The sequence below is a fragment of the Mytilus californianus genome, unplaced genomic scaffold, assembly GCF_021869535.1.
Source record: "Mytilus californianus isolate M0D057914Y unplaced genomic scaffold, xbMytCali1.0.p SCAF_35, whole genome shotgun sequence".
In the NCBI taxonomy this organism is placed as follows: Eukaryota; Metazoa; Mollusca; class Bivalvia; order Mytilida; family Mytilidae; genus Mytilus; species Mytilus californianus.
Genome location: NW_026262685.1, coordinates 1,904,816 through 1,930,410, shown reverse-complemented (window position 1 = coordinate 1,930,410; position 25,595 = coordinate 1,904,816). Strand labels below are relative to the sequence as shown.

At 30.8% G+C, this 25,595-nt stretch overlaps 2 protein-coding genes across 5 annotated transcripts in view; one reads left to right on the top strand and one right to left on the bottom strand.

The window, feature by feature from the left end:
* The window catches only part of LOC127736698 (ribosomal RNA-processing protein 8-like), a 54,371-nt gene extending 52,368 nt beyond the window's left edge, over window positions 1-2,003 (top strand). Inside the window, exon 10 of the mRNA XM_052247282.1 lies at window positions 1,240-2,003. Coding sequence (XP_052103242.1) covers window positions 1,240-1,347 — 108 coding nt within the window. The 3' untranslated portion in view covers window positions 1,348-2,003. The remainder of the gene's footprint in view (window positions 1-1,239) is intronic.
* An 8,183-nt stretch (window positions 2,004-10,186) lies between these two features.
* Window positions 10,187-25,353, bottom strand: LOC127736703 (ubiquitin carboxyl-terminal hydrolase 46-like). 4 transcript variants are annotated; one of them, XM_052247287.1, is made up of 9 exons: window positions 25,280-25,353; window positions 21,305-21,385; window positions 19,702-19,921; window positions 18,447-18,527; window positions 17,813-17,943; window positions 16,044-16,204; window positions 15,187-15,319; window positions 13,891-14,034; window positions 10,187-13,335 (listed from the first exon to the last, which is right to left on the bottom strand). In XM_052247287.1, the coding sequence occupies exons 1-9, from the start codon at window positions 25,286-25,288 to the stop codon at window positions 13,234-13,236; spliced, it is 1,062 nt and encodes a 353-aa protein (XP_052103247.1). In that variant the 5' UTR covers window positions 25,289-25,353; the 3' UTR covers window positions 10,187-13,233. The 4 variants fall into 4 exon arrangements, with proteins under 4 accessions (XP_052103247.1, XP_052103248.1, XP_052103250.1 ...); XM_052247288.1 differs by having other exon boundaries at window positions 17,813-17,940; XM_052247290.1 differs by lacking the exons at window positions 21,305-21,385; window positions 25,280-25,353 and adding an exon at window positions 21,235-21,298.
* Window positions 25,354-25,595: the final 242 nt, after the last annotated feature.

Here is a 25,595-nt window from a genome sequence, read left to right as displayed (position 1 = left end):
ACTCTTTTTTGAATTTATCACATTAAAAATTATAAAGAAATGACCCCTCAATTAGGCATTATTTTTGTTGAAACCTTAGTTTTGGTAAAATTTTCAATAATTTGTTTTTAACATAATTTACTGATCCCTGTGTCTAGGGATTCAATATTATCATTGGCAAATTTTGGTTACAGAACATTTAAGATCCTGGGCTGAGGCCTAAGGTTTCCTCAACATGCTCAAGCTTTCAAGTCAGATAAATGCAAGCAAAAAAAGCATGGTTTTTTGACAATACATGTATATTTAAATGTGCTGACTTCGCAACCTAGAATGTACTCTAATGAAGAGATTTGTTTAACCTAGTAGCCTTTAAAATATATCTTAAGAACAAAATTATTGCCATTTTAAAATTTTAACATGAAAAAGTTGAAAGTCAAGGCAATATTTAGCCTAAAGTGAATCTTTTCCTTTTTTGATAAATATCAATATACCCAGTGCTTCAGTTTTGATATAAACCAGAGCAACATTATGAAATAATACCTTTCCCAAGTCAGTTTTCATAACAGGTATCTTCTAAATATTTTCTTGTGGTTTTAAAAGAGAGGTGAAAGATACCAAAGGGACATTCAAACTCATAAGTCAAAACTAAAATGACAACGCCATGGCTAAATAAGGAAAACGACAAACAATAGTACGCAAAACACAACACAGAAAACTGAGCAACAGGAAACCCCATCAAAAATTGGGGGTGATCTCGAGGGTATGCAGATCCTGCTCCACATATGGCACCCTTCGTGTTGTTAATGTTAGTACAAACCTAGTAATAAGTCTAATTCAGTAGGTCACATTCAGGGTAAATGGGATGGGATTGTAGTTACAACATTTGGAACATATCCGGTATCATCTTTGAAACGGATATTCCATAACGGTCAACCAACTCGTGATAACATCCTTAAAATTTACGAAGGGATGATTTCCACTTCACCACTTGGAGTTCTTGGTTTATTAGCTTTCTTGTGAGCAGCAACCCTCTTAAGGTGTATCTTAAGAAAACGAAATAAGATATTGTTGCAATAGCATTTTCATATGAAAATTAAAGAAAGACAAGATAACGTAATCAGCAGAATATCCTAGTATTTTTTCTTTGCACTCATTTTTGTAAGAAACTTTTCAGAAAAACACATAAAATCTCAATTGATAGACTAATAAAGACAAACTATAATGATTAATTAATTGATGTGATATTTTTGTTTGTTTTAGGACACAAGTAATGCAATGTTTATACTGGCTGACTTTAAGAAGATTGGTTCACCAGGAGAACTAACGCCTAACATACAGTTAGACCCATGTGTATACAAGAAAAGATAATGTCACATATTTGTTATAACAAGACAATAAATATGAAATAAATGTTATGATGATAAGACTAAAGAGATCTTATAAAAAAAGCCAGCTGGGCTATGATTTTTTAAGGAATCCTGTTAATAATGTTATTGATATGAACGATGTTGATGCACTACATTTTGGAGACTTAACACCAAGGTCATTCTTTAAGCTGCTCCAAATTATGCACTCAAATTGAAACCTAGTTTGGTTTTATTTCAAAATATTTTTCTGCCAAATTTGTATGATAAGTATTGTATACAATTTTCTAAACAACACTATAATTTTGTTATATGGTGTATGGAACCTACTGGTCTTATTTCAGTCCTTTACCAGTGCAATGTATCTTATTTCTAATTGGGTAATGTTGTGCTGAATGAGCTGCAATTGGTTTTATTAAGGTTAGTAATTTACTTAGGTTAATAGTTGCATATGTTCATGATTTTGTAGAATGCTGTAATCATATCAGCTGTCCACCAAAAAAAAAAGGAATTTGAAAGAAGATTTTAACCTATAATTATTTGCATGTATTAATGTTGTGTATTAATGCTTCATTTTAAAAATATGGAATCTTACTAAATGTTTATGCAATACTATTATTTACAATAAGTGCTTTTGTTGAAATAAAATTAAAGTTTTAATCCATGTGTTTTTGTCATCCTTATTTTTATATTTTTATTTTGATGCTGCTGAATTTATGTGTACATATTTAATGGTAAACAAACTGTTAGAACATGGATAATGACACAAGTGACCGACCCATATTTATGGAACATTACCTTCAAAGGTACTCGTAAGTTTTTTTTAAAGAGCTAGCAAATTACAAGAACACTAATTAAGTTATTTTCCTATCAAAAAATGTATTCTCAGTAATGATATAAGCAGGTCTAGCCTGTCTAGTGGATAATGTCTTATGTAAATGAGTATAAAAACACTTGGGTATATTTTTCTGTTTTTTCAAATTACAAAGGTAGGAAATAAAGCTCTGAAGAGGAAAGAAGGTCCTTTTTGTCCCTAGAAAATGATTTTACAAGGTTTGCATTGTTGTGACATCACAATATGCACATATTTCATGAAAATGAAGGAATGATGTTTTTTTACATTTTCCATCCATATTTCCTTTAAGGATACAAAATAACAACAAATTATATTTAGAAATACTTTCCTATAGCTTATAACATAATCCAGCCTGATGTAAAGTTGGGTACATTAAATACCTGTACTTTATACCCCAAATTACCGAAGTCCCTAATAAGGTATCGAAATCTTAAATTTATAGTGCAAAAGCAAGATAAATTGTCAATAAAGACTATTATTTGATAGGGTCATGTATCATTTTTGTCGAGCCTGCGACTGTTGTTGCAAAAGCGAGACATAGCGATCCTACATTCCGTCGGCGGCGTCCATAAATATTCACTCTGTGGTTAAAGTTTTTGAAATTTTAATAACTTTCTTAAACTATCCTGTATTTCAACCAAACTTGGAGAGAAGCTTGTTTATGATCATAAGATTGTGTCCAGAAGTAAACTTTGTAAAAAAATAAATCCTGTTTATCCGTATTTTACTCATAAATGGACTTAGTTTTTCTGCAAGTTAACATTACATTCACTCTGGTTAAAATTTTTCAAATTTTATTTACTTTCTTAAACTATCCTAGATTTGTACCAAACTTGGACAGAAGCTTGTTTATAATCATGAGATAGTATCCAGAAGAAAATTTTGTAAAAAAAAAAAATCCTGTTTATCCGTATTTTACACATATATGGACTTAGTTTTTCTGCCAGTTAACATAACATTCACTCTGGTTAAAGTTTTTCAAATTTTAATAACTTTCTTAAACTATCCTGGATATTTACCACACTGGGACAGAAGCTTGTTTGTGATTATAAGATAGTATTCAAAAGTAAATTTTGTTAAAAAAAATCCTGTTTATCCGTATTTTACTTATAAATGGCCTTAGTTTTTCTGCCAGCTAACATTACATTCACTCTGTGGTTAAAGCTTTCAAAATTTTAATAACTTTCTTAAACTATCCTGGATTTGTACCAAACTTGGACAGAAGCTTGTTTATGATCAAAAGCTAGTATCTAGAAGGAAATTTTGTAAAAATTTATTTCCTGTTTTTCTGTATATAACTTATAAATGGACTTAGTTTTTCATCCAGTTAACATTACATACAGTCTGTAGTTAAAGTTTTTAAAACATTTATTAGATTCATAAACCATTCTGGATTTTTACCAAACTTGAACAGAACTTCTTACAATCAAAAGATAGTATCTAGAGGAAAATTTTTAATAATTTTTTCCCCATTTTTGTTGAGCCTGCGACTAACAGCAAAAGTAGGCGAGACACTGGGTTCCGCGGAACCCTTACAAATTTTTGTCCACTTCATTCATATTTAACATTAGAAAAATGTTTTTTGTTTCATTAATCTGATCATTTGTTTCAAGTATGCTAGTTCCTTGTGTAAAAATATGACAGCTGTAGTTATGCAAAAGACAAAATTTTTCATCTCAATTATTAAGAAGATTTTTATTTTTTATTAGTCCAATACTTTATTTTTATTTATTTTTCTAGTTTGCCTTGTCAAAGAAAACCGACATGTTTCATCATCACTACTAACGCTTTTCCTTAAGATATCTACATTTTACAAGATTACTGCAGCTACAATAGCCCTAAATTATAGTGGCTGTGTTTATTATTTTTTTCATTATAGTTTTCAGGAATTTGATGTACTGCATAAAGTTATTTACTTAATGTGTCCATACTTTTCCCATGTAACCCATTCCTTGTTATATTACAACATCTACTCAAAATCTTGTTTTTAACTCCAATGGCTCTCCATACTTTTAAAGGTTGGATGTTTGATATTGATTTCAAAATGTATACATGTTCCATCAATCTAAGATTATGGTTATGTCCCTTCTGCTTGATGTGCAGTTTGACCCCGAATTCAATTTTGAAAATTAATAAGGGAAAACTGACAATTTTGAAGAGGCATGGTTCCCTTCTTGGTCTAGCCTACTGAGTACAAATGTCTAGAACTTCACATCAACATTTTAAATCAGTGGATATATATCTACTGACTGTGTGTTTTGGTTTAAACATGTATGATGCACGAACGACTAACTCTCATTGCAGCATTTAGAAAAGCTAGTCTGGATTTTTGGTTCAAATGGTCTTCTTTATATACTGCCAAGCCTAGAACAGTTTCTATCAGATCAAGGCACGCTTGTGGGTCACGTGAGTACTGAGGTCTACTTTCTATGTAGGCTACAGAAAGCTAAACATACTTATTTTCATTTTATTTGAAAAAAAAAACATATATATTCTTCAACAAATAATGAAAAACAATAATGACAGACAGGAATAAATAACAACCATTGGATAATAGGCTCTTGGCTTTAGAGAAATATGTACAGAATGTCGTCGAGTACTCAATCCCTTGCCTCCAATGGAAGGGTGTTGTAACAACAAAGAAAAACAACAAACTGTCAAATCAGTTGTTAAGTGCTATGTACATAGCACAGAACAATATAGAAGCAGGCATTATTGTGTTAAACATTACCACATACATAATTCAAAGAAGCTGAAAACAGGAAGCAAGTGTGTTGGCAGATCCGAAATGCCTTACTTGCAAAAACCAATTTCTGCCTAGCTACTGATATAAGCTTGACATAATTCTGTTTAGCAGTATTTGAGAAATATGTGATGGAAAAATATTTTTATAGAATTTTAAGTCTGATTGCCAATGAGTGAACAATCACTGATCACCATGTGGCTTTAAACAACGAGCAACACTCATACTGATAGTAAGCTATACAAAGCCCCAGTATGACAAACTTGGAAACAATTCAAAATAGATTTCCAATTAATGGCCTGATATAAATTTCAACTATGCACAAACAAAATCAGCAGAAATCCAACAACAACCACATGATTACAGGTGTCTGGCTTAGGACAGGAACTTAGAAAATGTGGCGGGGACATGCCTGTGAGTGCTCACCTCTGTCTTTGATTTGCCATTTTTTTTTTGTAATATTAAACAAATTTTAATTTTTGAAATAAGGTCCCTTTTAAAAATCCCAGATCCACCCCTGATATAATAAAAAGACAAAAGAAGACTAAACTATCCTTACATACACCTCCATCTGACAAAGTATAAAGATGTCAAAGCTGTTCTGAGAAAAAACACGACCTTGTGCAATGCCAAACATGATTGCTACCCTGTAGAGAAATGTACCTCACCACTGTATAAGTAATAAATAAATTGGTATGATGAAAGCAAAACTCCAGCAAAATTGGTCAAATCAAAATGACAGTTTAACATGGTCCTCTAAACATGATGGCAAATAATCATGAACTGAGTATGAGACTTTCCAGTAAAAAGGGTCAAATCAAAATGGTGGTACAATATTGCCAATTACATATGATGGCAAACTATCCTACTAATATGACAGTTCTGTCAAAAATTTAGAGAAGTTGGGTTCACAAGGTACCAATTTTGCTATACTAAACAAAATCGTTAAAGTCCCATAACTCCCATAAAAATTGTAAATCAAAATTGCATATCAATATGGTGAAGTAGTCATGTTGGCAAACAATCCTACAAAGTATGAAAGGATAAATAAATAGGTTGTGAGATCATTTTATGATAGGTGAATGAAAAATCATGTTTAGTTATGTGTAAGCCTTGTGTTATGTGCATCTTTGAAAACCATGAAGTTTGGGTTTAACATAAACAGTGATTTTCAAAAAGTTTTTTGCTGTTTTTACCCTCTAATGTTCTATGATTTATCTATACTACTTAAGGAAGAGACCGATTTCATTGCACCCCAACTCCTCTGAAACCATACAAAGTCGGAAATATTTGTGATATGGCGTATAAATGTAGTGTTTTGTACTTCCTAAATTTGTCTTTGAAACAATCTTTTTTCCACAGAAAATACCAATTTTTGGGAAAATATCCAAATTGGGAGACCGTTATCGATCCGTGTCTTATATGCTCAGTCGACTTACTGCCCTGTCAGGTGCACCACCAAACGGATTTATATTTGATTTGCTATATACACGGGTCATAATCACACCTGAAGTTCATCATTAAATAGGGTTGACACTACTAAATTCAATCATTGCCACATTGTTTCCGGTTGTAGTATGTTAATCAGTTTGACTTTATAAGTAACAATACATTCAACTTTATATATAACTTATATAGGATAATGCTCAGTGTTGATTACAAATTACACCACTCCAGACTCTTTTGTTTTCTAAATAATATAACAAAAAATTGATAAGTTCCAGGTCGACAGGTTCAATCAGAAAGATTTTGAAATCAGAGAAAACCGTGCCTATTATAATCAACATGACTTTATTATATGACAATGCCAACACTCAAAATCCAGACTAAAAATAAGGCTAATACAAAATTAGATACTTCAGTCACGGACCCACGATGTCGCGGGTGTGTTTAGTTTTAGCAATGCAAACCAGTTTGGTTACATGGAACATTGGTTACACGGAACAATCATCAGCCTTATATATATTAAAGGTTTTTAAAATGTTAAGCTTTAAAAAAAGTTAACGGTAATACAACAAGTTAACAACATGTAACAGATACAATGGTGATGATAATTGTCCACTAAACAAAAGTATGTCCATTTTAACTACAAAGTTTCACGAAGTTCTGTTGTGTGAATTCATAGGATTTGGGATGACAAACTTGCAGTAGTATATTCAAGCCAAAATTTCTATTAGGCATAACTCCTAGAAAAAAAATTCGTAAGGGTTCCGTGGAACCCAGTGTCTCGCCTACTTTTGCTGTTAATCCCAGGCTCAACAAAAATGAGGAAAAAAATTTAATAAAAATATTCCTCTCTATACTATCTTTTGATTGTAAGTAGCTTCTGTCCAAGTTTGGTAAAAATCCAGGATAGTTTATGAATCTAATAAATGTTTTAAAAACTTAAAACTGCAGACTGTATGTAATGTTGACTGGAAGAAAAACTAAAGTCCATTTATAAGTAAAATACGTAAAAAATGGAATAAAATTTTAACAAAATTTCCTTCTAGATACTAGCTTTTGATCATAAACAAGCTTCTGTCCTAGTTTGGTAGAAATCCAGGATATTTTAAGAAAGTTATTAAAATTTTAAAAACTTTAACCAGAGTGAATGTAATGTTAACTGGCGGAAAAACTAAGTCCATTTATAAGTAAAATACGGAAAAAATGGAATTTTTTTTTACAAAATTTACTTCTGGATACTATCTTATGATCATAAACAAGCTTCTGTCCAAGTTTGGTAGAAATCCCGGATAGTTCAAGAAAGTTATTAAAATTTCAAAAACTTTAACCACAGAGTGAATATTTGTGGACGCCGCCGACGACAACGCCGACGGAATGTAGGATCGCTATGTCTCGCTTTTTCGACAAAAGTCGAAGGCTCAACAAAAATTGAATAATAATTTCTTGTCGATATGCACATCTAAACAGTATGTCCTTATTATTCCCCTACCGACGAAGTCGAAGAGGACTTTAGGTTTGCACTCCGTCCGTCTGTCGGTCTGTCCATCCGTCAGTCCGGCAAATCAGTTTTCCACACTTTTTTTCTTCGTTCTTGAAGATATTGATTTGATATTTGGTATATAGTTTTATCATGACAAGTTATAGATCAAGTTCGAATTTTGTTCCGGTCTGATGATTTAGTCCAGAGTTATGGACCATAACTCTGGACCATATCTAATGTTAAGAGTACTATGTTAAACCATATTTCTGTACAAAGGGAGATAACTCATTTTTTAAAAGACATTCTTTGTTAAATTAAGTGAAGAATTTTTTGGCAGGTTTGTTGGTTATTTAGTATAAACTAACTATCTGAATGCTATATATTTAAAAAAAAATTATAAAGAGAAAAATTTTAATTAGATAGTAATCTTTTTTTTATTAATGTATATATTTCAATACATTACATTGTGTAGATAAAAGTTGTTGACATTTTATAGATAAGTTACAAATCTATATTAGTTTGTGACAAATGAAAGAAAAAATATTTGGAACTATTAATTATATTTGATTATAATTTGAAAATAGATATACACTGTATTACATCATATCTAGTTTTAGAGAACTATTAATCATATCTAATGTTTTTTTCATCATGCTTATAAGATATTGATTGATAATTGGTATATAGTTTTATCATGACAAGTTACAGATCAAGTTCAAATTTTTGTTTCGGTCTAATAATTTTGTGCAGAGTTATGGTCCTTGGACTTGAAAAATTCACTCATATAATCAGTTTTCCACACTGTTTTTAGTCATGCTTGAAGATATTGACATGATATTTATCAGAATGCTTGTTATCTACAAAGTTCAAATTCTGTAGTGTGGTTTTAGAGGAGTTGCAATGACAAAACAGGACTGACAGACGGGTCAACAACATTATACCCTACAGAACTGTGTTTGATGGGGTATACATCTGAGAAATAGACCAAATCACAAAAAAATAAGTGACCAGTGAACAATGTATATAAGGCAATGGTCAAATGAAATCTGTCAATCAGACAAGTACACCTTATAATCATTCTGTGCACTATATATAGTTGACCTGTTGCTTATAGTTTCTGAGATGCGGACTTGACCAGGAAAAATTAACCTTGATGACTGATCCATAACATGAGATGAAGTCTGTTGAATCCTGCCTTGCAAGGATCCCATATACCAAATATAGTTATCTTTTTACTCATAATATGTGAGCATTTCCCATGACAAAAAAAAAATGCAATTTTTTTCTGGCAGTTTCTTTTAATCATGAAAATGAGGTTAAGGATCATGGACTCAGTAACATCTGGCATCTAAAATATAAAGATTATAACAAACGTGTAAGTACTGGTAATCCCTATGTCCGGCAGTTGAAGTTTACACAAAAGGACTCTTTTATCACATATCAATCTCATCACACCTGCATGGGTAGTGTAAATGCCGCATTGCATAGAATATTAAACAAAAATTACAGGAGAGAACTACAAAAATTAAATAAAACACAAGAAAAAACAGTTAAATGCATATCTATGTTCTGACTTGTGAGAGAAAATAACACAAGAAGTAAATAGCACAACAGTATACTTTGTTTGTACTGAAATTTATTTTATTCTTAAAAATGATGACTTCATATTTACACAAATGTAAACAAATAACAAAAACAACAGATATGACAAACCACTTCAGTTATATTTTCAAATGGTACTCAACATTGTAATGTTACATTTGAAAATAGACAGTATCATATATATATATAGGGCAATACATGTATACATTCACTATTGTTGCTCGGAAAATGAGATAAATTAAAGAAATTTTCACACTTGTGAAAATGTGAATATAAAGTTCTTTTCATCATATCATTTTTTTTTCTTAAACCATAACAACTAGATATTGTGAGAATAATATTAAGATATACCTTGATTTCCATTTTTTAAATGCTCAATAGGTATTTCATACCTTTTTAGTTCACATGTAAATACATGTTGTATCTAACATGCTCAACAACATCAAGAAATATTTTGTAGTTAGATCCAATTAAAAATGTGTCTTACATAACAATATTTCTGAAGCTTTATGTGGTGTTCATTATTGTAGGTCTTGTTTGTATATCTATAGATTTGTCTGTTTTTGATGGGTGGTGTGGTTTGTTTTACTTCCAATTACGGTACATGACATATTTCTAAAGCTTTATGTGTTGTTCATGTATTGTAGGTCTTGTTTGTACATGTATATCTATAGAGCTGTCTGTTTTTGATGGGTGGTGTGGTCTGTTTTTGATGGGGGGTGTGGTCTGTTTTACTTCAAATCTTTTGGCAATTCCTGTTATCCTTTTTATGCATTAATTTGTACATGACTGTTCAATAAAAATAACAATATAAAAGTATGTTTTTTACCAAAAATAGGTTTATCCTTTATACAATGTTTTCAATAGATTGTAAAATACTAAAATATGTTACAAGTCTGCTTATATATTCAGATCCCAAAAGGTACTAAGTTAAAAAATTACATTACATTAAAATATTTCATAATGATGAGATGATGTCTCAATTGAAAAAAAAAACATAGCAGTTTACATTATAAGATGTAATGCAATTCAAATGCTGCTTATGTAATGCGTTGATAAAAAAAATGCCAAAACAGTTAACACAGAAAAGTATCAACTTCAAGTAACATTGTATTTAAAATTAATAGCATTCCTTATCAAATGTATGGCATGAAAAAGGAAGGCCTCTGTTAATAGGCTGCTATTTCAAAATTTAAAAAAAAATAAAATTACTTGATTTCAGTTTATCGGCTTGTCTAATATTAGCTGTAACGGAGATTGAATGGTGCTTGTCTTATGCCCAGCGACAACTATTAAGCATGTGCATATTAAGGACGCTTACAAGTTAATGAATATGAATTTACCATGCTTTGTATTAGACATCATGCTAATCCAAATTTTTCTACAAAGAAGTTATTACACAGGAAGCAACGTTAACCTAACAGGACCCAATCAGTTTTTGCTATCACTCTAAATGCTGCAGGCTTGGCAGGAAACCATCAAATAATAATTTTAAAGTCTGTTTTGAAAAGAAATTTAATGTATTTTAATCTCAAATGTGATTATTCTCCGTAACAGCATATAAATATATAGAAGAAAAAATAATTCCCAAAATGGAAAGATATTTTCAAATAACATTATTTCATATACAATATTTTAAGTGACTCTTTAAATAAATAATTGTGGAGCATTTCCCTTGAACCACAAGGATTTGATATATCATTCTTCAATACATAAACAAAGAAATGAAAAAAATATCATATTTAGTACATATATTTGATACATATTTAATCATAAAAAATCCAAAAAAATATCAGAAATTGAAGGCACCATGCTTAATTTTCAGTTTTATGTGAAGGTAGTTCTGAATAATTAAGTCTTATATTACCAGACAAAAAGTTGGCTGAATGGGAAAATGTGCTGATCCTACAGTGTCCAGGAAACACTAAAAAATTATATTTGGAGATGTTAAATATATCATCATGATTATTGCAGTAACAATTTAAACATATAAGTTCAAAAATACAAATAAAATGACAATATACTGGGAAAAAAACCCACAAGTATTGCAAAATATATCAATGAGTGGTAAAGGGGAAATATCTGCTGCAATATCCAGATCTTCAAAATGCCTGGGTATCATAATATTTTTTTCCATGTTTTTAAGTAAAAATAATCTGTTTAATGTTTATCTAAGTGAATTCTGGTTTTATGCTAATTATCTACAATAATAATAAATAAAGTTCTTAACAAAATATCTTACAGGAATGAAAGACTTAAGAGTGTACAGATTCTGGTTTAGGGTTGGAGCTTTTTCAAAATTAAATGGATGGGGGATGGGTTGAAAGACATTTTCTCTGAAGACCCCCACCCATACAAACTAAATTAGAAATGTAATGCATTATAGTGGGAAAAGTTGTTTTGAACCCCACTACCGCTAAATTATTAATATTATGTATATCCAACTCTTCCAGCCCCCCCCCCCCCCCTTACAATTAATTTTGAAATAGTCCTTATTACATGGATGCTACAGTCTAAAAAATACATTTCCTTGTATATTTCTGGTGGTCCTATCAGAAATTCTTATTGGAATGCAGTATGAATTAAAATTATATTGTAGTAATCATATTTAGGGATTGCAACTTAACGTTTTGCACAGGAAATTTAAAGTTTATTAGGTTTGACATATTTAATATTTTTTGCAACAAAAGGGGAGGCATGATATAGCAATTTGAATTCAAGTCTCAAAAGAATTGCAATCTATAAAACAATACCTTCAGAAATATACAAGACAGAATGGAAGTCTGTAGGATATCAGTTACTGTAAATTCAGAATTTATGAGATGTTTTTTATTATTTTGGAATTCCAGATCTGATAGCTTTAGAAAAAAAAAAAAATCTGCATTTTAAATTTTGAAGACATTTTTTGAATGCAGCATTTCCTGGAAAACCAATAATAAATCTGACTTCATTGTTCATTAATCACAATAATAAATCTCTGGTATTTATTCATTGTTCATTAACCACAATAAAAAAATACATGGAATGATTTCTGAATTTACAGTACAGTATCTCCATGATATCCTAGCTGAATTGTTCTAACATATAAACTTCCTACATGTTAGGAGTAACTGCCATCCCTGTCATATTTCAGGGTCATATTTTCTTTAGATATTTTTTATATTTGAATATGAGAAACAACAACACTCAAAACAGATTTGTAGACACAAGATGATGCTGATGTCAGTCAAACATTTTTTTTATATTTCACCTTAACACATGCACAAACAAAATGAAATATGTTTATTTTGGTCCAATATCTATGACATCACAGTGGCTAACACAATTGTGTCCAGATTATATCATGATTAAACTCTATCTTTAAAGGATAATTTTTTTTTCTATTTTACAAATTTCAATTGAATGAGATTTTATAGTTGTATTTACATCACATAAATAGAAAGTGGAAAATCTCAGAGAAAAAGAAATTGGAGTGTGTTTCATATAATATTATATTTATTGGACAATGAGAGTTAAAGTGAAATAAATAGTTGTTGTTTTGTTAATAATTTATTGCAATTTTAAAATCATTGCAAGAAATAAATCTCGAATGCTCCTACTAACAGGAATACTGTCACATTTTTCACTGTGTTTGAAAAGTATTTTTTTTCCGAATAATTATTTCTAATTGCAATATAGGATTCACAGCTGACTCCTAAACACAGATCGTTTCCTTTATAAAAAATTCTCAGAATCTGTACAAGAATGTATTGATTTGTTGACTTCATTCTCTGGATTGATAAAATAAAATATATCCCGTCTCTGAATTTTTCTGTAGATCTGACGGCAGTCCATAAAAATCTTCTATTGTAGATGGGTCAATTTTCTGTAATGAAAACAAATTTTGAATTAAGAATTTTATTTAAACACAGGAAACCTGTGCATCTAAGTGGATTGAGAATATAGTTGTATTGCTGCATTTCGACCAATTTTAGTGAATATGCTACAGAATAAATGCAAAATTGTGATTTAAAAAAAAAGAAAAGCAGATGCTCAAAATTCAAATATGTATTTTTCTGTGATTATTGAACAGTTTTCGAATATTGCATGCCATATAGTATGCTTGCAGCAAGATACTGATTCTAATGAAAAATGACTATGTTTCGTTTCTAAGAATTTTGAAATCCTGATTGCTACTATCTTATTACTTGCAATTTTGAAAATGGTTAAGTATATACAAAATTTATTGAAATAATTCTCATGCAGAGCTAAAATACCTTGTACATGTATGTAATTGAACTAAAAGAGGCCAGTAAATGTTGGTTAACAATCCTAAATCAACAAATCCATCTTTAATACATATTGTTTCTATAAAGTTATATTAGAGAATAACTCAATACATATTTGATTGTATGAAGTCTCTATGGTAACCAATACTTACATCAACAATATCATCGTCAAACAATAACCAGAAACCATCACTTTTAACAATACTGATATAATGACCTCTGTTTAAACTGCTACCTATGTGTATCACCACGGCAACAAGGTCATACATTCTATCAGGGTTGAAAGCATCATCTGACTGAAAGAACAGAATAAGGAATTTATTATTTGAAATACATAAGTTCATGCTGGTTTGAGACCTATCAATTGAGATTAAATATGTAAATTGTTTTAAGGGATCAGTTTTCACAACCATTTTTAGGGATAGAAAAGTGGTATCTTAGTTTCCTCAAAACAACAAAAGAATCTCCAACTGACGGCTAATATCAAGTTCAATTGTTTTACATAAATAGATAGTTGGAAGTAAATCCATTTCATTAATGTCTTACTCTCTTAATAATGACCAATTTATATGTATCACACAGTAAGTATCTAACTAAAAACTTATAAATAAAAATTTCTTGCTACATCTGATCATTGTAACATGAATGGTAATTTTCCTTTGTTCTTCGAGTTAGTTTACTTCAGTTATTTCAAGCGGAGTGCGTTAACTGAATAGATTTTTAGTTGTAGCTATACTTCTTGTCCATCAAATACATTAATTTCGTAAAAGGCACACTATAGATAACTTAGTTATTTTGATTGGATATGTATCATATGTATCAACTTAGGGCTGTTCCAGATTTAAATCCAAGGGTGGATGGGAGGCACTATTTAAAGACCCCAACCACCCACAATATAAAATTTTCATTTTAGTTATAATTCTTTTAAAATTTTAAGAAAATGCAAACACCCACAATTTATTTATTTGAGTGTCTCCCATTTCCCAATGCGTTTAAATCTGGAACATACATTAGTACTTTAAAATAAACAAAGAAATACTAGTACAAGTATGTTATCAGTTTTTACAGGTAATATGATTGAAGCAGACATTTGTAATGGATGACAATGTTAGTCTCACTTAACAGGATTTCCATTTGAGATAATTATATTATTGGGCTATCCTGTTTCCCAGTAACTGAGCTTGGACCCAGGCACACAGGTTCTAGAAGGTCTAGTGGTCCGTATATATATTCAACATAAAACAATATATACCTCAGAGTACAAATATAAATTTGGTGAAGGTCAGTGTTTATCATGTCTTCTTCCTGATATACATTGACCAACATGAACTTGAATGTTTAGAAATCAGCTTAAAAGCTTCATTAAACAAAGAAATCATTGGTACATAATTTCTGTAGTTTTTCATACAAGGACTGTTGCATCATGATTTATAAACATTTGTACTTACTGTATTAAATAATCGCAATTCTAAAGGAAAGACAACTCTGTATGAAAGTTTTGTAAATCTGTTCATCTGTTCCATGTATTTAAAGCGTTTTAAATGTAAGGCTAATATCTGTGGCAGTTTTTTTACCCTCATTCTGAAAATACATTAGTTTACTTTCTTAGGTTTCAGTATCAAGTGCTGTGTATTATCAACAAAATGTCAGCAATTGTTTTGTGAATATGGAATGTTTCAGTTTCTTTTGACTGTTTGTTTCGTTACTATTGACACATTATTTATAGATTATCGATGGTTTTTTTCCAAACGAGAGGTTGTTTCACAGCTACAATCTCATCAAAGGGCGATAGCTAAGACCATTGGTAATCTGTTTATAGCTTTTTTGACTATGACGTCATTAATGTTTACATTGACAACCGCACTTGAGGTCTTAGTTTCTGACGATGATTTACTATCTCAAGTGAGCAGCATGATATGAAAAATTATTACAAGAAAAGAGCAAAGGAAAAATGCACAAAATAGTGATAAAATTCATTATTTATCTCTATATATTAAATTGTGTTGACTAGAAACCAATAGTTAACAATATCTGCATAATTAAGGAAATTATATCTATGCCAAGAATCATTTGAAGATGCAAATTTAAATCCAATTGAATATTAATCAATAAAATTGTTGTACTTACTGGCATGTAGTTCTAGAAACTAGAGAGGAAACAAAAAATGACACTCGCCAAAATGCTATTGATACAAATGAATTCAATCTTTTTAGCAAGAACAGATGCATTAAATCAATTAAGTCTGCTTGTTTGACTTTAACACATCTATGTGTTACTTCATATCTCAGAAAATGTTTTTACTGACCTTTTCTGGGCTTCCTGTTTACTACAGCATACTTCACAGTAATACTTCTGTTCAGCACACAGTGTCTCAGTACTACTGAATCCTCTAAGACAATGTGTAATTGAGGTATTTTGTTCTACATCTACAGAAAGATCTAAAAAGTCTTCATCTTTGCTGCTAACCTGTAAAAAAAGCAAAGAAATTATACTTATAATTAATCTTTTCTACTTATAATACATCTATCACATATTATACTAATAATTAATCTATTATACTTAAAGTACATCTATCACAAACCATACTTATAATTAATCTATTATACTTATAATAAATCTATCACAAATTATACTTATAATTAATCTACGTCACAAAATATTATAAATCTAGTAGAAAATAACTTACTGTTTCACAATTAAGACATCTAGTTTCGTTTATAAAGGTGCCCTGGAATAATTCCTCTATAGTAGTAACTTACTGTTACACAATTAAGACATCTCGTCTCGTTTGTAAAGGTGCCCTGGAATAATTCCTCTATAGTAATAACTTACTGTTTCACAATTAAGACATCTAGTCTCGTTTGTAAAGGTACCCTGGAATAATTCCTCTATAGTATTAACTTACTGTTTCACAATTAAGACATCTATTCTTGTTTGTAACAGTACCCTGGAATAATTCCTCTATAGTATTAACTTACTGTTTCACAATTAAGACATATCGTCTCGTTTGTAAAGGTACCCTGGAATAATTCCTCTATAGTATTAACTTACTGTTTCACAGTTAAGACATCTCGTCTCGTTTGTAAAGGTACCCTGGAATAATTCCTCTATAGTAATAACTTACTGTTTCACAGTTAAGACATCTAGTTTCGTTTGTAAAGGTGCCCTGGAATAATTCCTCTATAGTAATAACTTACTGTTTCACAATTAAGACATCTAGTCTTGTTTGTAAAGGTGCCCTGGAATAATTCCTCTATAGTAGTAACTTACTGTTTCACAATTAAGACATCTTGTCTCGTTTGTAAAGGTACCCTGGAATAATTCCTCAATAGTAATAACTTACTGTTTCACAGTTAAGACATCTCGTCTCGTTTGTAAAGGTACCCTGGAATAATTCCTCTATAGTAATAACTTACTGTTTCACAGTTAAGACATCTAGTCTCGTTTGTAAAGGTGCTCTGGAATAAGTCCTCTATAGTAGTAACTTACTGTTTCACAATTAAGACATCTAGTCTCGTTTGTAAAGGTACCCTGGAATAATTCCTCTATAGTATTAACTTACTGTTTCACAATTAAGACATATCGTCTCGTTTGTAAAGGTACCCTGGAATAATTCCTCTATAGTAATAACTTACTGTTTCACAGTTAAGACATCTAGTTTTCGTTTGTAAAGGTGTCCTGGAATAATTCCTCTATAGTAATAACTTACTGTTTCACAATTAAGACATCTAGTTTTGTTTGTAAAGGTGCCCTGGAATAATTCCTCTATAGTAATAACTTACTGTTTCACAGTTAAGACATCTAATCTCGTTTGTAAAGGTGCCCTGGAATAATTCCTCTATAGTAGTAACTTACTGTTTCACAATTAAGACATCTCGTCTCGTTTGTAAAGGTACCCTGGAATAATTCCTCTATAGTATTAACTTACTGTTTCACAATTAAGACATCTCGTCTCGTTTGTAAAGGTGTCCTGGAATAATTCCTCTATAGTATTAACTTACTGTTTCACAGTTAAGACATCTAGTCTCGTTTGTAAAGGTACCCTGGAATAATTCCTCTATAGTATTAACTTACTGTTTCACAATTAAGACATCTCGTCTCGTTTGTAAAGGTACCCTGGAATAATTCCTCTACCCATGTAGGTTCTGGTTTACTCTGGATCTCTGGGTTATTCACTGACTTTGGTTTGTTGCCCTGTTTTTCTGCTAATAACATAAAGAGATAAAAGGAAATTGATTCTACATAAATCACAATTTACACAAATGTTTTTTAATTTGTTTCTTGATTTTTCAATTAAAGCAAACAATTGTAAGTTATTTGCAGAACAAATATTTGTGTCTTTTCCATTGAAGGTACAATAAAAAAAATTCAAATGCTACAAAAATGTGTGTTATGGTGTATGGTTTTAGGTTACAGAGGTGATTTATATACAAATTTGTAAATATTCATTTTTCTGCTGTATAACTTATCTGCAACAGCAGGAAACTTCTAGTGCATTTTGGTATAGTATAGACTAGAGTAATAAAGTGTACATGTATAAACATAATAATCTATAGAAAATTGACTTTTTTTACAACTTAAACATCCAGCGTAAACACATTTCCTACCATGATCTTTCATATCTGCCTCATTCTAAGATGAAACCAAAGTTTTCTCATGAAAGAAGTCATACAAGATAAATCATGTAGTCCCCAATAATATAGTTTACCTTGAAGCAGCTCTGATACTCTGTTTAACAAGTAATTCAAGAATTCATGTGCATCCTGCTGCATATAATTATCAAATAATTCTGAAAAAAAAGAATGAGTATTGACCATAAAATTAACCAAAGTAATTGAATTAAACTACTGACTAACAGTATCGTTATTGTAACTAATTGTATATTCATTTTAGAAGCTGGGTGATAATTCATTTTGCATAGGAAAAATAACACATAAATGAGTCAATAGATGTCCATATGACCAGGATCATCATAAATTGATTTTTTTTAAATGAAATTATCTAATTTTAAAATTTGTGGATATGTCACTAAAAGATAATGGTTAAAATCATTCTAAAAATACTTAAAAATACTGGGTAGAATGAGTTGATTTTCAAATTTTTAAGGTATATACATGTACTTCTGATATACCTGGTATTAACAGCTTTTTAACAAATGAAAATATGTTTTTATGCCCCACCTAGGGCATTATGTTTTTCGGTCTGTGCGTCCGTCTGTCCCACTTCAGATTAAAGTTTTTAGTCAAGGTAGTTTTTGATGAAGTTGAAGTCCAATCAACTTGAAACTTAGTACACATGTTCCCTATGATATGATCTTTCTAATTTTAATGCCAAATTAGAGTTTTGACCCCAGTTTCACGGTCAAATGAACATAGAAAATGATAGTGCGAGTGGGGCATCCATGTACTATGGACACATTCTTGTTTGTTTATTTGTTGTAATCATTTACTAGAAAGATGACGACAGCAAATGATTGATTGATTGATTGTTGCTTGCTTAATGACTTGTGGCAATTATTACTCACATAGTCATGTTCAGGACAAACTAAAGAAATAGAATTTCTTGTAAAAATATCAAGGAACCAAGATTTAATATACATTCAAACTTCTTGCAGCTGATATGTTTGGTTCCTTTTTAAAGTTTGCATAAAATTAAATTTTTTACGTAGTGTTTAGTGAAATGTTAGTCGTAATTACTTCTTTTTTCTTTCACTGTTGCCTGTTCTTCTTCAACTTAAATTTGATTGCCCCTTCATTTATTCTTTTTGTGATTTTTTAAATGTGAATGTTATTTCATTTATCTTTATTTGTTTCTATTCCTCCCCCTTTAAGTAATTAACCTAAAAGTTGTGCTTGATATAGTTGCAGAATAGAATAAAAAAGAGGTACACACAATTAAAAAGACATTTTTTAATAATAGTTCTCACATCCTTAGCCATATGAATATTATGTGTTTGCACATACCATACTCTTTTCTCAATCTGGTGATAAATTTCTTTGGTGCGATAGTTCCCACTTTTTTCTTCTGTGTAGCTATACTATAGAAAAGATCAGCCAGGCAAGTCAATAATGTCTCTTTCTTATTATTCTTCTGGTGTTGTTTAAATTGTAAAACTTTCTCTCGGAATGGTCGACAAAAGAACAAAGCTTGCAGCACAGAGTTACCATAACATGTGTTACCAAACTGCAAACAAAAAAATAAGCAAGAAGGTAAATAAAATTTCCTTGGAACATTCGGTATGGTCATAATATTAATGGATGAATTAAAAATGTACATGTTTGAACATTAGACGATTTTAAGCTTGTTGACATATATATATATATTTACAAATAATATTTGGAAGTGGAACATTCCCTTGAAATACCAATTGATTTAATTTGCTGTTTTTAAATATTATCATGACCTTCATCCTCTTGACTACGAAGTTCTGTATTATCCTTCTTCTGTTTTTCTAGTTGGTCTTTTCATACATGTACATGTATAATAAATTTTATGAAAACAATACCAAAATGATTTATGAATAAGTGTGCATTATGTTGATTTTTTAGTGTATTTCAACATAAAGTCATGAATAAAATATGCATTTTGTCTACAATGTGTCAACAAGGTAGAGTGGTTTCTCAAGGGTCTGCACAAGTTTGAAGACAAAGTGTAATACACATATAAATGTGTTTCTCTTATGGTTGTAACCTGTTATCTATTTCTTACATGGAGAGATATTTCTCTTCCCACACTGCACGGAGTGTGATACGAAAACTCTGTTAATTTGATTGGCTTATCCAGCATCATGAAACAATATTAAGACATTTCCATTGGCTATTCATTAGGTCAGTGATGACTTTCAAAGGTTACGACAATCTACATTTTTTCCATGGCACCAGACAAATGTGATTTCTTGAATTATACAGTTATCATGGTTATACAAAACACTCACAGTTTTCACCTGAATTTCTTCTTTTAGTCAAATTATATTACATTAAAAGCGTACAAAAAGTTTTATAAAGTTTGATGTTAAAGTTTGACACCAGAACAAGACATATGACGTCATGCTGGAATCTGAAAAATACTAGATCATTGATTCGTAGAATTTTCAATTTAACACAATGAGAGCGTTGACCATAAAAGAAATAGGTTTAACAACTCTTGAGAATTGTATATCGCTTGATATCAACTCGTTTTTAATTCTAGTAGTAAAAATAAACTCGCTGAAGGCTCGTTTATTATTATATTGAAATTAAATAACTCCAGTTAACAACAAGCGATATCCAATTCTCACTTGTTATGAAACTTATAAATATTGAAAATATTTTTTAAGTGATAGTTATACATTGTTAAAATTCATGAAATATTACACGTTACATGTACATTGTAATATATTGACATTTACCTATATTTCTTGGTAATTTCTGAAATGTTTATTACTTACATTGACAAGACCAAAGTAATGTTCATTGGCTGGTAACTGCTCTGTACCTATTTCTATATTTATTACTTACATTGACAAGACCAAAGTAATGTTCATTGGCTGGTAACTGCTCTGTACCTATTTCTATATTTATTACTTACATTGACAAGACCAAAGTAATGTTCATTGGCTGGTAACTGCTCTGTACCTATTTCTTTCTCCAGCTGTGATGGATTATTCCCCTGCAAACAGAAAATAATGGGGACATGTACAAGTCAATACATGTGCATTACTGCACTGAAATTTTAAAATATCCTTACATGAAAAATAGTAAATTTGTACATTTAGTCTTGTATTTCCTAACATTGCATACATTGCAAATCCTGAAGCTTTCCTGCATCCATACCTTCTTCATGTTCTTATTATTCCTATATATGTTGATGTCTAAAAAGGAGGTGTTGATTGTTTCAGAGTTTTTTTATGCAACATTTTCATTGATGTTTACTTGTGCTGATCAATTCACGAAATTGATTAAAATAAAATTGTGATTGATTATTGAATATTGGTAAAACCCAAAGAACAGAACACTGATGATATATAATGCTATGTTAAATAATTATAAAGAGGCCACAAAGAAAACAAATGACATTCACAATTAATGTGCTAAAAAAAAGTGGTTTCTCATTTGCAAACAGACACATTTAGCATGTTTAGCTTGATCATGTTAACAGATTAACAAAATGGAATAAATTAATGTGTTTTGATGGATTTAGAGTATTTTAGGGTTATAAAAAGCTTTTTCAAGGTGTTAAAATTATTCATTTGGATTGAAAAGTATTTATTTTCCTTCAGAAACAAAAATGCAAAAAGGCAGAGGGGAGCTGTGCCCCTTGATTTCCAGCAAATTTGTATTTGAGGAGCAGATCATTTCCAGCAAATTTGTATTTAAGGAGCATAGGATTTCCCTTTAGAATATCAAGGCGACACCACAGAAAGTGCAGAGGGAGCACAGATTGACCCAAAAGGGTCTGCAACACACTACTTCTTTAACTCACTGTACATTATACATGTATATCTCATTAGAGTGATTGTTCCTGGCCTGCATGATTGATAAAAGTAATCCATTACAACTGCGCAAAATGCATGTAACTTTTATATATCTAATTCAAAGTCTGCTAGGCCTTAAACCTTTTCCAGCTGCATACAACTGTAGGTCTAGGTTTGTCTGCACTCAAAGAGTAATATTTTGTTTAATTGTTGTGATTAACCTTTAAAACTGTCAAAAACAAACTGATGTTTGCAATTGAGGGCAAGTGAGGTCAACATGATCAATGCTTATATTTTATGTTTGTTCAACTTTGAAACATGGACTGATGGAAACAGTATGCAGTTACATATAAATTATATAAAGTACAATATTTTAACAGGTTGGGGACATTCACCAAAAAGGTCATAATAACATTTTTCAGAGCAAAAATCCTAATTTTTGAATTTAGCAAAAATATTGAAAAGTGCATTTGTACACATGTACATGTAGGTCAAAAGTAGCAACTTTTGGTTAAATTTTTCGAGAAAATAAGTTGATAAATCAGTCAGAGGACTTATTGAAATAAGTGATTTTTAAATCACTTATTTAAGTACATGTAGCAAATTCGAAGTTTTGTCACAAATTGTGATTTTGTAGTTTTACCAAAATTTTAAACCACATAGGTTTAGATAATATCTTTTCATTAGTAAAATTGAAAAAATGAACTTTTTGCTTCTTTTAGGTAGCAAGGTTTATGCCTTTGATGAAATCATTTAGCTGCAAATTCTATTTTAGTTGAAAAAATGCTATAATAATGGCTGTACATAATGAACTGATACTTTCTTAACAGATTTTTCCCAGCAGTGGGAGTATTTTTCCTGTAAAATTCAAGGTTTCATCTTACAGATTATGGAATAAAATTCTACTGTTTGCGATCAAAATTTCACTGTTCGGGGGTGTTGAAATTAGTGGGGGTTATTAAAATAATGATACTTAAAGAAGTGATTTTTTGGAAGGAAATTGAGGTATGATACTTAAACAAGTGATTTTAATGTCATTATCCTAGATTCAGTACAAGGTCATCACCTGACATGACCCGGTCATCCTATCAACACAGATGTTGGTTCTGATAATTTTAGCAACATAATTAGTCCCTGGGTCATTAGTATTCTATATCTAAAGCTACAATAAAATTAAATCACTTAGTTTAGTGATTAATTTGTACTACTTAAATAGGTGATTATTAAAGAAAGACAACTCTTACTTCCAACCTTTATGGACATAATGTTACTTGAATCAGTGATTTAGAAAATCACTCATTTAAATAAGTCCCCTGACTGTAAATTGATCCCTCTGAAAAACAGAATCTTCCAAGGGATCAAACTCGTAAACAACTTAGTATTAAGAAAAGATACTAACCAAAAGTTGTTGCCTTTCATGTAATCATTTGCACTTTTTAATATTTTCCCTTATGTTAAATTTAAAAAAAAAAAATTTTTGCACAGGAAATTTATATCCCATTTGGGTATTATATCTCAAACAAGATATTATAACCCATTTGAGGAAGATCCCCATAAATGGGTACTATCCCCAATTATGCAAAATTGGGTATCAATTTACAGTGATAAATAATTGAAATTTGTATTTATTATAATGACTGTGATGGCGCAAATATTCATAAATGGCAACATTTTCCCCTTTAGAAACATAGTTTAAATGAGAACTGAATACAAAGATAACAGCCTCCAAAAATCCTACTTGTTGAAGGCTTTGAACTTTTATCATAATATTGTTCTGTAATGTTTATTGCTCATTATGTTACAGATTAGAAGAATATCCTTACAAGAATTCATGTTTCATGCTTGAGAAAGCGTTCTGTGAGTCAGACATTTGGAGGGAAGGTGAGTGGTCATGCTGAAGTTATAGGGGTGTTTGTAAGGGATTCTATAGGTTCAGTAAGGGGAACATTTAGGGTTTACCCCTATCCAGGAAATAATGTATTTGACCATGGGTATATGCATGATATACATGTAAGCAGATGAGAAATGCCACTCAGGGCTGTCAATGTGCTGTTGATGTTCTTGTAAAGAAGACTAGCAGATCAACAGAGAGTAAGGTTATATCAAATGCTAGCAGAGCTATAATATTGTGAGGACACTTTGTACTGGGTTAGTGGGTATAAAGTAAATGTATTATAAGTTGATCTAATTTAAGCAAATTTGACAGAGCAGGCTGTAATAGCCCTCATTGTCTAGTAGTGATAGACTGTCCCACTCGTAAGGACAGACTGTTCCAGCCCACACTGTCTTATAGTGACAGACTTATTGATTGATTGTTGGTTGCTTAACGTCCAGTGGCTAGTGACAGACTGTCCCACTCAGAGGACATGCTGTAAGCTTAAGGTTGTATCATATTTGTATATACATACATGAAATGGTTCGTTGTTGCTTTATATCGGCAAAGAGCCAGTGTGTATATTCTAGTTTTTTGTACATAAATGTATAATTAATAGATATAGTTATAGATTTTTGGTTACACCATATTGTTTATGAACAGCTTCAATCTATGTTTTTACTGGAACGAGTGATGTGGAATCATATAAGATATAAGAGCCTTACTGATACAAATTACAATTTTAACATATTTAATCTTTTGGCAAAATGTTGTCATTTACATATATACAAAATTTATCCCTATTGGGATTCTGAGTCCAGATCAATTTTGGAAAATCACTCTGGACTCAGAATCCTAAAAGGGATTAATACAAAATAGTACAGAGACTGAGAGATACAAGTTGTGCCAATTTTGACCTTAGGCTTAGCCTTAGGATCAGGATAATTTGGAAATGAATGTTTGTGCTATGATAGCAAATGTCTTGAAATCCAAAGTTTATATTTTACTCACTGAACATTGATACCTATTTTGGGGTATAAAACCAATTTATAAGGATCTTCCCCAACCTGTTAAGTCAGAAGACTTGCACAGATCATCAGTTGACAGTTATGACGTCTTGTACGGCTTTTTTATTTTAATTTTTCCTGAACACCATCCTTCTACGTCAAAAATACATTACTGTTAATGAATTTAAAATTTTATAATTTCAATTTACCATCTTCATTCGGGAAAAATCATAAAATTTAAACTTGCAGGCTCAAGTCAATAAATCTGACGTCCATTTTGAAATCTAAATATTCTAATTTTAAACCAAAAGTCGGATCGGAAATTAACATATATTTCGGAATTTCATATACTAGTTTCGGCCATTTGTTTTTCGGTTCTAGTCGGCCCATCGCTGCATATTAAACATTATTGATATTGATGGCCTTATGGTTACACAAGATCATGTTTAATTGTGTTGTGTGTTGTCTCAGTGTTGTATAACCTATTTCTCCTTTTATTAAATTTTCCCGGTCTTTGCATCTGAA